This window comes from Silurus meridionalis, chromosome 27 (assembly GCF_014805685.1).
Source record: "Silurus meridionalis isolate SWU-2019-XX chromosome 27, ASM1480568v1, whole genome shotgun sequence".
Classification (NCBI taxonomy): Eukaryota; Metazoa; Chordata; class Actinopteri; order Siluriformes; family Siluridae; genus Silurus; species Silurus meridionalis.
The window spans coordinates 14,180,097-14,194,262 of NC_060910.1; the positions used below are offsets into that span (position 1 = coordinate 14,180,097).

Consider the following 14,166-nt stretch of genomic DNA (forward strand, 5'->3'; position numbering starts at 1 on the left):
CAGTTTAAAAAAAAAGTAATTTCTTGTTCCTCATTAGAGGTCACTGATATTACAAACATATGGCTGTATTGCTTGTAGCTTGAATAGCTGTATTAGGCATTGAACTCTTTTGTACTATATTATGTATGAATATGATATTATAATGATAACTTAAATTTTTATACACTGCCCGTCCCAAAAAAAAGTCACATGCTCTAATATTTCATTGGACCGCCTGTGGCATCAATGGGGTTACGGTCTGGACCCTGTGGTGGCCAATCCATGTGTGAAAACGATGTCTCATGCTCCCTGAATCACTCTTTCACAATTTGAGCTCGATAAATCATGACATTGTCATCTTGGAATAAAAATCCATTAATGGAATAACCTGGTCATTCAGTATGTTCAGGTAGTCAGCTGATCTCATTCATAACGCTGCTGAACCGAGACATGACCAACTGTAGCAACCCCAGATCATAGCACTCCCCCACAGGCTTGTACAGTAGGCACTAGGCATGATGGTAAATCCGTTCATCTACCTCTCTTTTTACCCTGATGCACCCATCACTCTGGAACAGTGTAAATCTGTGCTCATTTGACCACATGACCTTCTTCCATTGAGTCCAATTTTTATTGAAGCCTTTTTTTCCGATTAGCCTCACTGATAAGTGGTTTTCTCACTATTAAACATAGCCGTGATTTTCTACTGTTTTTTTTTATTTATGATTTAATTTAATTGTAATGTTTGAAACAATGTGATTGTGACCCTTCATAGGAAAAAGTCTGGGCACCTTTATTATAGATGCTAATACAGTGTGGCACAGGGAAACCTCTTGCTTTTAGTTATAATAGAGTAGTGAAGTGGTGTGCAATCAGCGTTTGCTGTAAATAAGAATGTTGATAGTGTGAGTGCTGTACAAAGGGAATTTTGGCATCATTACCAGTTAGGACGTCATGACTGTATCCTGACTGCTAATTTCCAAGAAGCAGGTTTAGCCTTAAAAAAGACGTCCTCAGGTGTTTTCGAATGGCCCGCACACCATACAATATTGAATCTGTTCTAGCTACCATTGTGAGGAGCTCTCACCACTCCGTTCAACAACACTTATCATCACTGTGTTAAGCTGTTTCTTTGAAATTACACACATGAGCAGACGGGACAAAATAATGATGTCCTAACTGGTAATGACACAGAAATTCCCTTTGTGCAGCACTCACACTATCACCATTCTTGTAAAAGATTTTACAGTGAACGCTCGTTGCTCACCGCTTCACTGCTCCATTATAACTAATGGTAAGGGGTTTTGAACGAGGTCATATTGGTTCCAAACCATTGCTGACAGTTTCCCTCGCCACCCTGTATGTAAAGAACCTTTATAATCACTTTTGTGGATTATTTATAAACAAAACAGAAGAATAACTGTCTAAAACCATGTTATGTGATTATATAATCATCTGCACTGTATATTTTACTTTAAGTGGATATGATCAAACGTTTGAGAAATGTCATAAAGCATTTAATAGACAGTTTAAACCCGAAATCCCCATAACTACGGCTGCATGTAACTTTTAAAGGGTTAATAGATAATTTTTAAAGATCATTTCTAGAATAGTGTCAGAGTCCAATACAGTACTGAAGCCTAATCAGAATTCCTGATCCAAGCTCTTTGCTAAGGTTCTAAAATCCACAGGTTGATTATCAGACAGAAAGACAGACAGACAGACAGACAGACAGATAGATAATTTATTTATCCCAATAGAAAATTTACCCAATCAGAAATGTATTAATGCAATAGCATAGCTGTAACCATAAATGGTCTGCATTTTTCTCTCTTTCTCTCGTCCTGTCAGTCTTTAACTACACTCCAGTTTGGGCAGTCAGCTACCTCTTACAGCCCTGACACGCTCACAAACAATCAGAGTCTTTGGAACCACTGAAATATGCATAGCTATCCGTGACAGGCAAATAAAGCAGGACAATTAGCCAAGTAATTCTAGAATAGGCCAGCCAATCACAATCACCTGCTTGCTCTCTCGCTGCTTCCTGTCTCTCTCCTTCTCTCTCATGCTATAGTTGAATCTCTCTCTTTCTCCCCGTAGCCATGCTCGTCTCTTGCTACCTATTAGTTAAATGTATTTCATGTGTCCTCTTGCCATCAAATCAAGCAACACTTCCACTAATTGGCTTATGAATTATACAGCAGGGGCCACATTATAATTTAATCAGTGGTAAACATTGCCGGGCCGCCTGTAAAGAATCTATCTCTCATTAATTACTTAATTTAGGGAGATGGAAAAGGAGGGAAATGGAGGCAGGATGTGTACAGAGACCTATTCGGATCATGCTGAGAGGATAGTTACGAAGGGAAGTGTGCACTTATTCAAGATAGCAATTGAACAACATTCACACTACAACACACACACACACACACACACACACACACACATTCTGTCATATTTATCATGTATGCTGTTTGGATCATTTGTAGCAGCAGAGGACTGACAAATGCTTGTTAGCTGCCTTGTTTCAGTTCGTCATTTGTTTGAGAATATCAAGCTGTCATGTAGGCAACATCAAGTGTAAACTCTACACCCCCTTAACACATATACACACACACACTTCGAAAACGAGGGGATGGAAAGGATACACACACAGAAGTGCACTTTTCTCAGACACCCCAACCCCCTTTTTCTCTGCTCCACATGAATATTTCATGTGGCAGCATTAATATTAATTCTAATAGCTTTGCAGAGTAGTTATTATTTCTTTTTAAAGACAAATATTCATTAAAAATTGAGCAATGCCTTTTCACCGAAATCGTCACGCCTTGGCACAGATTATGAGCTTCAGGAAACCCTTCAAATGTGACATGAAATAAGGACAGTGGTCAGTTGACGCTTGCTCAAAGGGATCCTTTGTCCATTCTAGAGGGACTCATGATTTCACAGCATCAGTGAGAGCCAGAAGGACAAACGCATTTAAATATTTTATCAAACGCAGATCTCAGATCTCTCTTCCCTTCTTTCTCCTTTTCTCTCATCAATCCTTGCTGGTCTTCTTCACCTCCACTGCAAGCGGGTTGTAAAAATTGTATGATTTTGTTGATAGGATTCTGGTGTTCTCTGGAGGCTCATGCTCTGATGGGGGTCAGTGGTGACGAGGCTTGATGATTAGTGCTTCCCCACCTGACTCTACCATTAAAGCCATTTTGTGTCTGGAGGCTGTGCAGTCAGGGAGACCCCCCTGAGTAAACACTCCAACATTCCTCCTGTGTTAAAGTACCACTTTTTGCCCATCATTGAGCTTATCATTTATTCAGCCCTTATATACACGTCATAATTATTCCATCCTTAATAATTCGTGTCTTACCGCTTTTTTCCCTCATAACAGCCTTCTAATTAGCATAAAAGCATCACTGTCCTTAGTTTTATTACAGACATAGAAAACGGATGCCACCTTAACAACCAAAAGCTTCTAAAGTGATTCCTGAGGAGGTCAATGTTTTGATGATGTTTTTTCTCTTTTGAATAGGGTCTTTTTTTTGGAGATAAGTGATGATGTTGTTCTGGAGCGACTGACGCTCAGGTCCACCGATCCTGTGACTGGAGAAAGGTAACATTTCAATCTAAATATCTATCTACAACATTTAGTATGCACGCTCACCATCTGCTTTAAAATGACACCTGCCCAGATATTTAACCATGGAAACCATGGATTAAATTATGCACATTCAAGTCAAATGCTGCATTTTAATTTTCATACGATATGTTGGGACGTTGCCAGGATGTACTCATCTCCTGCCTTGTGAGAGGCCTCTCGCCTATCCACCTTCGCCAGCGGGTCGACAGAGTTCAGATGTCTCTGTGTTAAAGCGCATATTTTTTTTTCTGTGTCTTCGGGTTTCAAAGCCCAGTTTAACTATTGTCTCTCTCCATTTTATTCGCGAAACAGTGTGTGATCGGCACACGTGCACGCGACCACTGTCATAAACATATATATATATATATATATATATATATATATATATATATATATATATGTGTATATACACATGTATATGTATATAAAACAAAGCAATTTACATTACCATAATGTGTATATATACATACAGTGAGGAAAATAAGTATTTGAACACCCTGCTATTTTGCAAGTTCTCCCACTTAGAAATCATGGAGGGGTCTGAAATTGTCATCGTAGGTGCATGTCCACTGTGAGAGACATAATCTAAATAAAAAATCCAGAAATCACAATATATGATTTTTAAACTATTTATTTGTATGATACAGCTGCAAATAAGTATTTGAACACCTGTCTATCAGCTAGAATTCTGACCCTCAAAGACCTGTTAGTCTGCCTTTAAAATGTCCACCTCCACTACATTTATTATCCTAAATTAGATGCACCTGTTTGAGGTCGTTAGCTGCATAAAGACACCTGTCCACCCCATACAATTAGTAAGAATCCAACTACTAACATGGCCAAGACCAAAGAGCTGTCCAAAGACACTAGAGACAAAATTGTACACCTCCACAAGGCTGGAAAGGGCTACGGGGAAATTGCCAAGCAGCTTGGTGAAAAAAGGTCCACTGTTGGAGCAATCATTAGAAAATGGAAGAAGCTAAACATGACTGTCAATCTCCCTCGGACTGGGGCTCCATGCAAGATCTCACCTTGTGGGGTCTCAGTGATTCTAAGGAACGTGAGAAATCAGCACAGAACTACACGGGAGGAGCTGGTCAATGACCTGAAAAGCGCTGGGACCGCCGTTTCCAAGGTTACTGTTGGTAATACACTAAGACGTCATGGTTTGAAATCATGCATGGCAGGGAGGGTTCCTGCTTAAACCAGCACATGTCCAGGCACGTCTTAAGTTTGCCAATGACCATTTGGATGATCCAGAGGAGTCATGGGAGAAAGTCATGTGGTCAGATGAGACCAAATAGAACTTAATAGCACATGGGACAGGGCGACTGCACTGTATTAAGGAGAGGATGACTGGGGCCATGTATTGCGAGATTTTGGGGAACAACCTCCTTCCCTCAGTTAGAGCATTGAAGATGGGTCGAGGCTGGGTCTTCCAACATGACAATGACCCGACGCACACAGCCAGGATAACCAAGGAGTGGCTCTGTAAGAAGCATATCAAGGTTCTGGCATGGCCTAGCCAGTCTCCAGACCTAAACCCAATAGAGAATCTTTGGAGGGAGCTCAAACTCCGTGTTTCTCAGCGACAGGCCAGAAACCTGACTGATCTAGAGAAGATCTGTGTGGAGGAGTGGGCCAAAATTCCTCCTGCAGTGTGTGCAAACCTGGTGAAAAACTACAGGAAACGTTTGACCTCTGTAATTGCAAACAAAGGCTACTGTACCAAATATTAATATTGACTTTCTCAGGTGTTCAAATACTTATTTGCAGCTGTATCATACAAATAAATAGTTAAAAAATCATATATTGTGATTTCTGGATTTTTTTTTTTTTTAGATTATGTCTCTCACAGTGGACATGCACCTACGATGACAATTTCAGACCCCTCCATGATTTCTAAGTGGGAGAACTTGCAAAATAGCAGGGTGTTCTTACTTATTAGTTATTTTCCTCACTGTATAAACACACATTATACATTATGGTAGTGTAAATTGCTCTGTTTTGCTAAATTATGTACTGCAATTTACATAAACAGTTTTTTTCTACCCCACATTGATCATCATTATTAAGGACTCCTGGGTAGGCTTGGCCATGTCTCAACTTATATATTACAATATTTACAAAGTTACGATGTGTCATTGGAACACAGATCCATTGTAATTCGGTGACTGCCTGTACAACCTATAGTTTACACAAAATGGTACACAAAGCAAAAAGAAATAGAGCTTCTGCTGGTGGTTATGGTAACTCAAATATCCACTCTATAAAACCGTGGTGAGCAGAAAAGCATTTCAGAATGCAACATATACATATTCATACCTTGAGCTAGATGGCCTATGATAGAAGAAGACTATGTCTGTCATTAACAGGAATTCCACTACTTCCCTAATAGAATAGGTATTCTATTATAAATGTGTTTCTTTTTTTTACCCAGGTATCACTCATTGCACAATCCTGCCCCGGGTGCAATAGTGCAGGCTCGGCTTCAGTGTAACCCACGGGACACGGAGATTGAAGTCTACAAGAGGCTGAAGGAGTACCGGAGCCACGTGGCTGCCCTGCAGGCCTTCTACCCCCAGGCTGTTCAGGTCAACGCTGATCAGCAACCACACACTGTGTTCGAGTGCCTGGAGAGCGGGATGGTGGGCCGTCCTTCCAAAGTCCTCCCTGAATTAAACATCCAAGCGCTCTCTGGCTCCTCTAGTCGGTAATCACTCCCCGCTTGTTGACCCCAGCTGATCACAGGGGAGTACAGCAGACCAGCTAATTATATACATGTTTAATTAATGTTGCAATAAAAGGCAGCCTGTCCGGGCTCTTTGTCAGAGGTAGTATTAGTCCCGCTTCAGTAGTCTCATGCTAAGGAACAAGAGCTGCTCTGATTCTTAAGCCCTCACCCACAACCCCCTCTTTTCTCTCACTCCACATGCAGAGGTCAGTCAACTGGCTCCCAACAGAGAGGAAAGGAGTTAAGTGCACTGGTTAGCAAGACGTGTTAACAGCCAAGCATTCAAACTCCCCTCAGATACTGCGCCATGACAGGCAGACATTGACTTAATTAGAGCGAATGAGCTCCAGAATATGCATCAGCTCTGAATACATAAACAGGGAGTAAGCAGAAGAAATGGCATGTATTTTAAATAATCTCCGCTCGCTCTGTGGCAGGAAGAGTATGTTTACTCTCCAAACAAAGATTTTAGAGGATATCTGAAAGAATACAGCATTGCCGATGACGAAATAAACTTTACTAAGTGAGAAATGCTTTTCAATTCTTGGGTATTTTCTGCACAAATGCTACAAATATTTACATAAGCCTGCAAACACATTTTTGCTCTAAATGAACCATCTGGATTGGTCTCATCTGATTCTTGACAATACATTTTATTCCGTCTCTTTCATTAAGCAGCTTAGATTCTAATTATGCAGAATATGAGATTGTACAATAATCCTTCCTGTTCCTGTCCTGTATGCGGTGAGTATTAAGCAGGGGTATGTGTGATTCTAATTTCAAAGTGTTAGGTATTAAGAAGTGAAGGATGATTAAATCCATCATAATTGGAAAATCATTAGGAGTGAAAAGGTGAAAAGTAGAAACTCGCACTAAACGTCGCTTCATTACCAAATGTTTAAATGAGAAATTAAATGGTTCTGGATTGTGATGATCTGGTTTTGTCTTGATGGTGTGTTTTTGTTTTTACATCAAATAAGCATTGCCTGCTTTTAGATTATTACCTCGGAGTTGTTTGCTTGTTTTTTTTCTATTAAACTCTCCTTGCATTAGCATCTGTTTCCACTTTCTGCTTATTGACAGTTTCATTAGTTTTTATAATTAATGTACACCGACCAGACATAACATTGTCATTTTAACATTAAGAGCCGTGAAGAGAATAACACTGATTATCTCTTCATCATGGCCCCTGATAGTGGGAGGGATAAATTAGGTGGCAAATGTTAAAAGCAGGAAAAATGGGCAAGCGTAAGGATTTGAGTAAGTTTGACCAAATTATGATGTCAAGACCCTATGCAGTTTGCGTATTGTCCAAACTGCTCCACGGACAATGCCATCTCCACAACCCCCTTACCTGGCCCTCACCCACCTGGAAAACAAGGACTAATATGTATGAATGCTGTTCATAGACTTCAGCTCAGCATTCAACACAATCATCCCTCAGCACCTGATTGAGAAGTTGAGCCTACTGGGCCTGAACACCTCCCTCTGTAACTGTAACTGTAATCTTGGATTTCCTGACTGGGAGACCTTAGTCAGTCTGGATCGGAAACAGCATCTCCAGCACCACCACACTGAGCACTGGGGCACGTCAGGGCTGTGTGCTCAGCCCACTGCTGTTCACTATTCTGACTTATGACTGTGTAGCAATGCACAGCTCAAATCACATCATCAAGTTCGCAGATGACACGACCGTGGTGGGTCTCATCAGCAAGAACGATGAGTCAGCATGCAGAGAGGAGGTGCAATGGTTAACAGCCTGGTGTGGAGCCAAAAACCTGTCTCTGAATGTTGACAAAACAAAAGAGATGGTTGTTGACTTCAGGAGAGCACAGAGCAACCATTCTCCACTGAACATCGATGGATCCTCCATGGAAATTGTTAAGAGCACCAAATTCCTTGGTGTTCATTTGGCAGATAACCTCACCTGGTCACTCAACACCAGCTCCATCACCAAGAAAACCCAACAACATCTCTACTTCCTGAGAAGGATGAGGAAAGCCTCTTGAGCAGCATCATCACTGCCAGGTTTGAAAAACTGCACCGTCTCGGATCCCAAGACCCTTCAGAGGATAGTGAGGACAGCTGAGAAGATCACCTTCCTGCCCTCCTGGGCCGTCACATCCAGACTGAGCAACAGTTTCTTCACTCAAGCCATCAGGCTCCTCAATAAACAGAACTGAACTGAAACACACGCACACACACAACTGTGTGACTGATCTGTACAACCCGGACTCAACACACAATTGTACCTACTTCACACATCCATGTCTTCAGCACCACTCATCACTTACATCAAAACATCACTGCATTACTACAAACTGTTTACATGCTGTTTTTGCACATCTTTTTTTGAATTGCTGCTATTGCTCTTTTGCACAACATTTTGTTTAATTACAATGTTCACTTCACTCTTTTACACACCACAATGTGCAATATACAACAGGTTTACCGGCGGCGCTGTTTTGTGTTTTGTGTATTTGTCTTACACTTTCTTGTGTTGTCTTACTGTCCTGTAATATCTTGCACTGACTTGTGTTGTCTTTGCACTGTTTGCACCAGGTTGCACACAATGCACTTTATGTGGCGAGGACACTTACTAGTCCTTTGCCCTGTGTTTTCTGTGATTGTTGTTGTATGTAGCACCAGGTTTCAGGAGGAACGTTGTTTCATTTTACTGTGTACTGCGTCAGATATATATATATATATATATATACAGGGAGTGCAGAATTATTAGGCAAATGAGTATTTTGACCACATCATCCTCGTTATGCATGTTGTCTTACTCCAAGCTGTATAGGCTGGAAAGCCTACTACCAATTAAGCATATTAGGTGATGTGCATCTCTGTAATGAGAAGGGGTGTGGTCTAATGACATCAACACCCTATATCAGGTGTGCATAATTATTAGGCAACTTCCTTTCCTTTGGCAAAATGGGTCAAAAGAAGGACTTGACAGGCTCAGAAAAGTCAAAAATAGTGAGATATATTGCAGAGGATGCAGCAGTCTTAAAATAGCCAAGCTTCTGAGCGTGATCATCGAACAATCAAGCGTTTCATTCAAAATAGTCGACAGGGTCGCAAGAAGCGTGTGGAAAAACCAAGGCGCAAAATAACTGCCCGTGAACTGAGAAAAGTCAAGCGTGCAGCTGCCAAGATGCCACTTGCCACCAGTTTGGCCATATTTCAGAGCTGCAACATCACTGGAGTGCCCAAAAGCACAAGGTGTGCAATACTCAGAGACATGGCCAAGGTAAGAAAGGCAGAAAGTCGACCACCACTGAACAAGACACACAAGCTGAAACGTCAAGACTGGGCCAAGAAATATCTCAAGACTGATTTTCTAAGGTTTTATGGACTGATGAAATGAGAGTGAGTCTTGATGGGCCAGATGGATGGGCCCGTGGCTGGATTGGTAAAGGGCAGAGAGCTCCAGTCCGACTCAGGCGCCAGCAAGGTGGAGGTGGAGTACTGGTTTGGGCTGGTATCATCAAAGATGAGCTTGTGGGGCCTTTTCGGGTTGAGGATGGAGTCAAGCTGAACTCCCAGTCCTACTGCCAGTTTCTGGAAGACACCTTCTTCAAGCAGTGGTACAGGAAGAAGTCTGCATCCTTCAAGAAAAACATGATTTTCATGCAGGACAATGCTCCATCACACCGTCCAAGTACTCCACAGCGTGGCTGGCAAGAAAGGGTATAAAGAAGAAAATCTAATGATATGGCCTCCTTGTTCACCTGATCTGAACCCCATTGAGAACCTGTGGTCCATCATCAAATGTGCGATTTACAAGGAGGAAAACAGTACACCTCTCTGAACAGTGTCTGGGAGGCTGTGGTTGCTGCTGCACGCAATGTTGATGGTGAACAGATCAAAACACTGACAGAATCCATGGATGGCAGGCTTTTGAGTGTCCTTGCAAAGAAAGGTGGCTATATTGGTCACTGATTTGTTTTGTTTGGTTTTGAATGTCAGACATGTATATTTGTGAATGTTGAGATGTTATATTGGTTTCACTGGTAAAATAAATAATTGAAATGGGTATGAATTTGTTTTTTGTTAAGTTGCCTAATAATTATGCACAGTAATAGTCACCTGCACACACAGATATCCCCCTAAAATAGCTAAAACTAAAACTACTTCCAAAAATATTCAGCTTTGATATTAATGAGTTTTTTGTGTTCATTGAGAACATGGTTGTTGTTCAAATTAAATCCTCAAATAAAAGTAATCCTCAAAAATACAACTTGCCTAATAATTCTGCACTCCCTGTATACAACCACTGTTTTCCCTCCTTGTAAATCGCACATTTGATGATGGACCACAGGTTCTCAATGGGGTTCAGATCAGGTGAACAAGGAGGCCATATCATTAGATTTTCTTCTTTTATACCCTTTCTTGCCAGCCACGCTGTGGAGTACTTGGACGTGTGTGATGGAGCATTGTCCTGCATGAAAATCATGTTTTTCTTGAAGGATGCAGACTTCTTCCTGTACCACTGCTTGAAGAAGGTGTCTTCCAGAAACTGGCAGTAGGACTGGGAGTTCAGCTTGACTCCATCCTCAACCCGAAAAGGCCCCACAAGCTCATCTTTGATGATACCAGCCCAAACCAGTACTCCACCTCCACCTTGCTGGCGTCTGAGTCGGACTGGAGCTCTCTGCCCTTTACCAATCCAGCCACGGGCCCATCCATCTGGCCCATCAAGACTCACTCTCATTTCATCAGTCCATAAAACCTTAGAAAAATCAGTCTTGAGATATTTCTTGGCCCAGTCTTGACGTTTCAGCTTGTGTGTCTTGTTCAGTGGTGGTCGACTTTCTGCCTTTCTTACCTTGGCCATGTCTCTGAGTATTGCACACCTTGTGCTTTTGGGCACTCAGTGATGTTGCAGCTCTGAAATATGGCCAAACTGGTGGCAAGTGGCATCTTGGCAGCTGCACGCTTGACTTTTCTCAGTTCACGGGCAGTTATTTTGCGCCTTGGTTTTTCCACACGCTTCTTGCGACCCTGTTGACTATTTTGAATGATTGTTCGATGATCACGCTTCAGAAGCTTGGCTATTTTAAGACTGCTGCATCCCTCTGCAATATATCTCACTATTTTTGGCTTTTCTGAGCCTGTCAAGTCCTTCTTTTGACCCATTTTGCCAAAGGAAAGGAAGTTGCCTAATAATTATGCACACCTGATATAGGGTGTTGATGTCATTAGACCACACCCCTTCTCATTACAGAGATGCACATCACCTAATATGCTTAATTGGTAGTAGGCTTTCCAGCCTATACAGCTTGGAGTAAGACAACATGCATAACGAGGATGATGTGGTCAAAATACTAATTTGCCTAATAATTCTGCACTCCCTGTATATATATATATATATATATATATATATATATATATATATATATATATATATATGGTTGAAATTACAATAAAAGCGACTTGACTTGACTTGACTGGGTCAGAGCATCTCCAAAACTGCAGCTTTGTGGGATGTTCCCAGTCTGTAGTGGTCAGTATCTATCAAAAGTGGTCCAAGGAAGGAACAGTGGTGAACCGGTAAAAGGGTCGTGGGCTCACTGATGCATGTGGGGAGTGAAGGCTGGTCTGTGTGGTTCGATTCAACAGATGAGCTCCTGTAATGTTAGATGGGTCAGGGGTCATCCCTGATCAGTGTAAAAAAATTTTATATATATATATATATATATATATATATATATATATATATATATATATATATATATACAGTACAGACCAAAAGTTTTTGGTTCAGTTTACATAATTCAGTTACACATCCTGCACTGAAGTGCATTCCGAACTGAATCATTTTCTCACAGCAAATGAATTGTACTAGATTAAGTTTAAAACGTGACCAAACTCACATCACTAAGATTATTTTAAACCAGTGACTCATGCACTATATGGGCAAAGAATATGAGGACACCTGTCTTTTCCAGCCAGATGTGGTTCTTTCACAAACACTTACCACTAAGTTGGAGGCACACAAGTGTATATGTTTTTGGATGCTGTACAATTAAATTTTTCTTTCATTGGCATTAAATATGTCCGTTCTAAATACTGTTTCTGTTTTTTTCTCTAGACATAGTTATTTTAAGTCTTCCATTTACAAGTTGCAAAACTATATATATATATATATATATATATATATATATATATATATATATATATATATATATATATATATATATATATATATAGTACAGACCAAAAGTTTGGACACACCTTCTATAAACTATGAATTAACACATGTGGAATTATATATGGAATTATATACATAACAAAAAAGTGTGAAACAACTGAAAAATGTCATATTGTAGGTTCTTCAAAGTACCCACCTTTTGCTTTGATTACTGCTTTGCACATTCTTGGCATTCTCTTGATGAGCTTCAAGAGGTAGTCACCTGAAATGGTCTTCCAACAGTCTTGAAGGAGTTCCCCGAGAGATGCTTGGCACTTGTTGGCCCTTTTGCCTTCACTCTGCGGTCCAGCTCACCCCTAAACCATCTCGATTGGGTTCAGGTCCGGTGACTGTGGAGGCCAGGTCATCTGGCGCAGCACCCCATCACTCTCCTTCTTGGTCAAATAGCCCTTGATGCCTTCAGTGTGACTCTACAATTTTCATAGTCATGAAAATAAAGAAAACTCTTTGAATGAGAAGGTGTGTCCAAACTTTTGGTCTGTACTGTATATATATATATATATATATATATATATATATATATATATATATATATATATATATAGTTTTTGCAACTTGTAAATCCATCTTATGGAAGACTTAAAATAACTATGTCTAGAGGAAAAAACAGAAACAGTATTTAGAACGGACATATTTAATGCCAATAAAAGAAAAATTTAATTGTACAGCATCCAAAAACATATACACTTGTGTGCCTCCAACTTAGTGATAAGTGTTTGTGAAAGAACCACATCTGGCTGGAAAAGACAGGTGTCCTCATATTTTTTGTCCATATAGTGCATGAGTCACTGGTTTAAAAGAATCTTAGTGATGTGAGTTTGGTCAAGTTTTAAACTTAATCTAGTACAATTCATTTGCTGTGAGAAAATGATTCAGTTCGGAATGCACTTCAGTGCAGGATGTGTAACTGAATTATGTAAACTGAACCAAAAACACACAAACTGAATGTTAGATTTCTTTCTCTGATTCATTTTTGATTGTATATGATGATGAATAGATGGCAGACAGAGGCAGATGGCAAAGTTTCTCTCAAAGTTTATTCACAGAACAAAGAGTAAATACCACAACAAAACCATGTATCCATGATGATTGGCTCAGACGGTGGCGTTTGTTTTAAAACAACTATTCATGATACATGCATGTATAGGGAACACTAATAGGACCAACTGTGAGCAATAAAGAAAGGAGCATAACCAATAAACAGAATAAATGAGATATAATTGTCCAAACTTCTCTACAAATCTGATGGATCTGACAGAACTTCTTACACAGCTGAATGTTCTGGATATTGGGCTCAATAAACAAATGAATAAATAAATGCTGTTTGTAGTCCACAAAATTTTATAATATATCATTCTGTATATTTTATGTGTTTATTGGCCACATGTTTGTTTGAGTGCTGGTAATCTTTAAGCACCCTTACTTTTATTACCATTATAATAATAGTTTTTTGACCAATACATTTCATGAGCACGTTTTTAAGCCTTTGCTAAAGAGTCAGTGTTTTTGTACCTTTTTTTAAAATTAAATTAATATTTAGTGTAAAACAAAACTACACCAAACAGCAAACAAACCAAAAGTGTTAGTGACAGGATC

At 40.1% G+C, this 14,166-nt stretch overlaps 1 protein-coding gene across 2 annotated transcripts in view; it reads left to right on the forward strand.

Annotated features, from left to right (window-relative positions):
• Window positions 1-7,405, forward strand: part of ak8 (adenylate kinase 8) — a 30,711-nt gene extending 23,306 nt beyond the window's left edge. For both annotated transcript variants that reach the window (XM_046841702.1, XM_046841703.1), the window contains 2 exons: window positions 3,512-3,592; window positions 6,060-7,405. In XM_046841702.1, the coding sequence (XP_046697658.1) occupies window positions 3,512-3,592; window positions 6,060-6,336 (358 nt within the window). In that variant the 3' untranslated portion in view covers window positions 6,337-7,405. The remainder of the gene's footprint in view (window positions 1-3,511; window positions 3,593-6,059) is intronic.
• The last annotated feature ends 6,761 nt before the right edge of the window (window positions 7,406-14,166 follow it).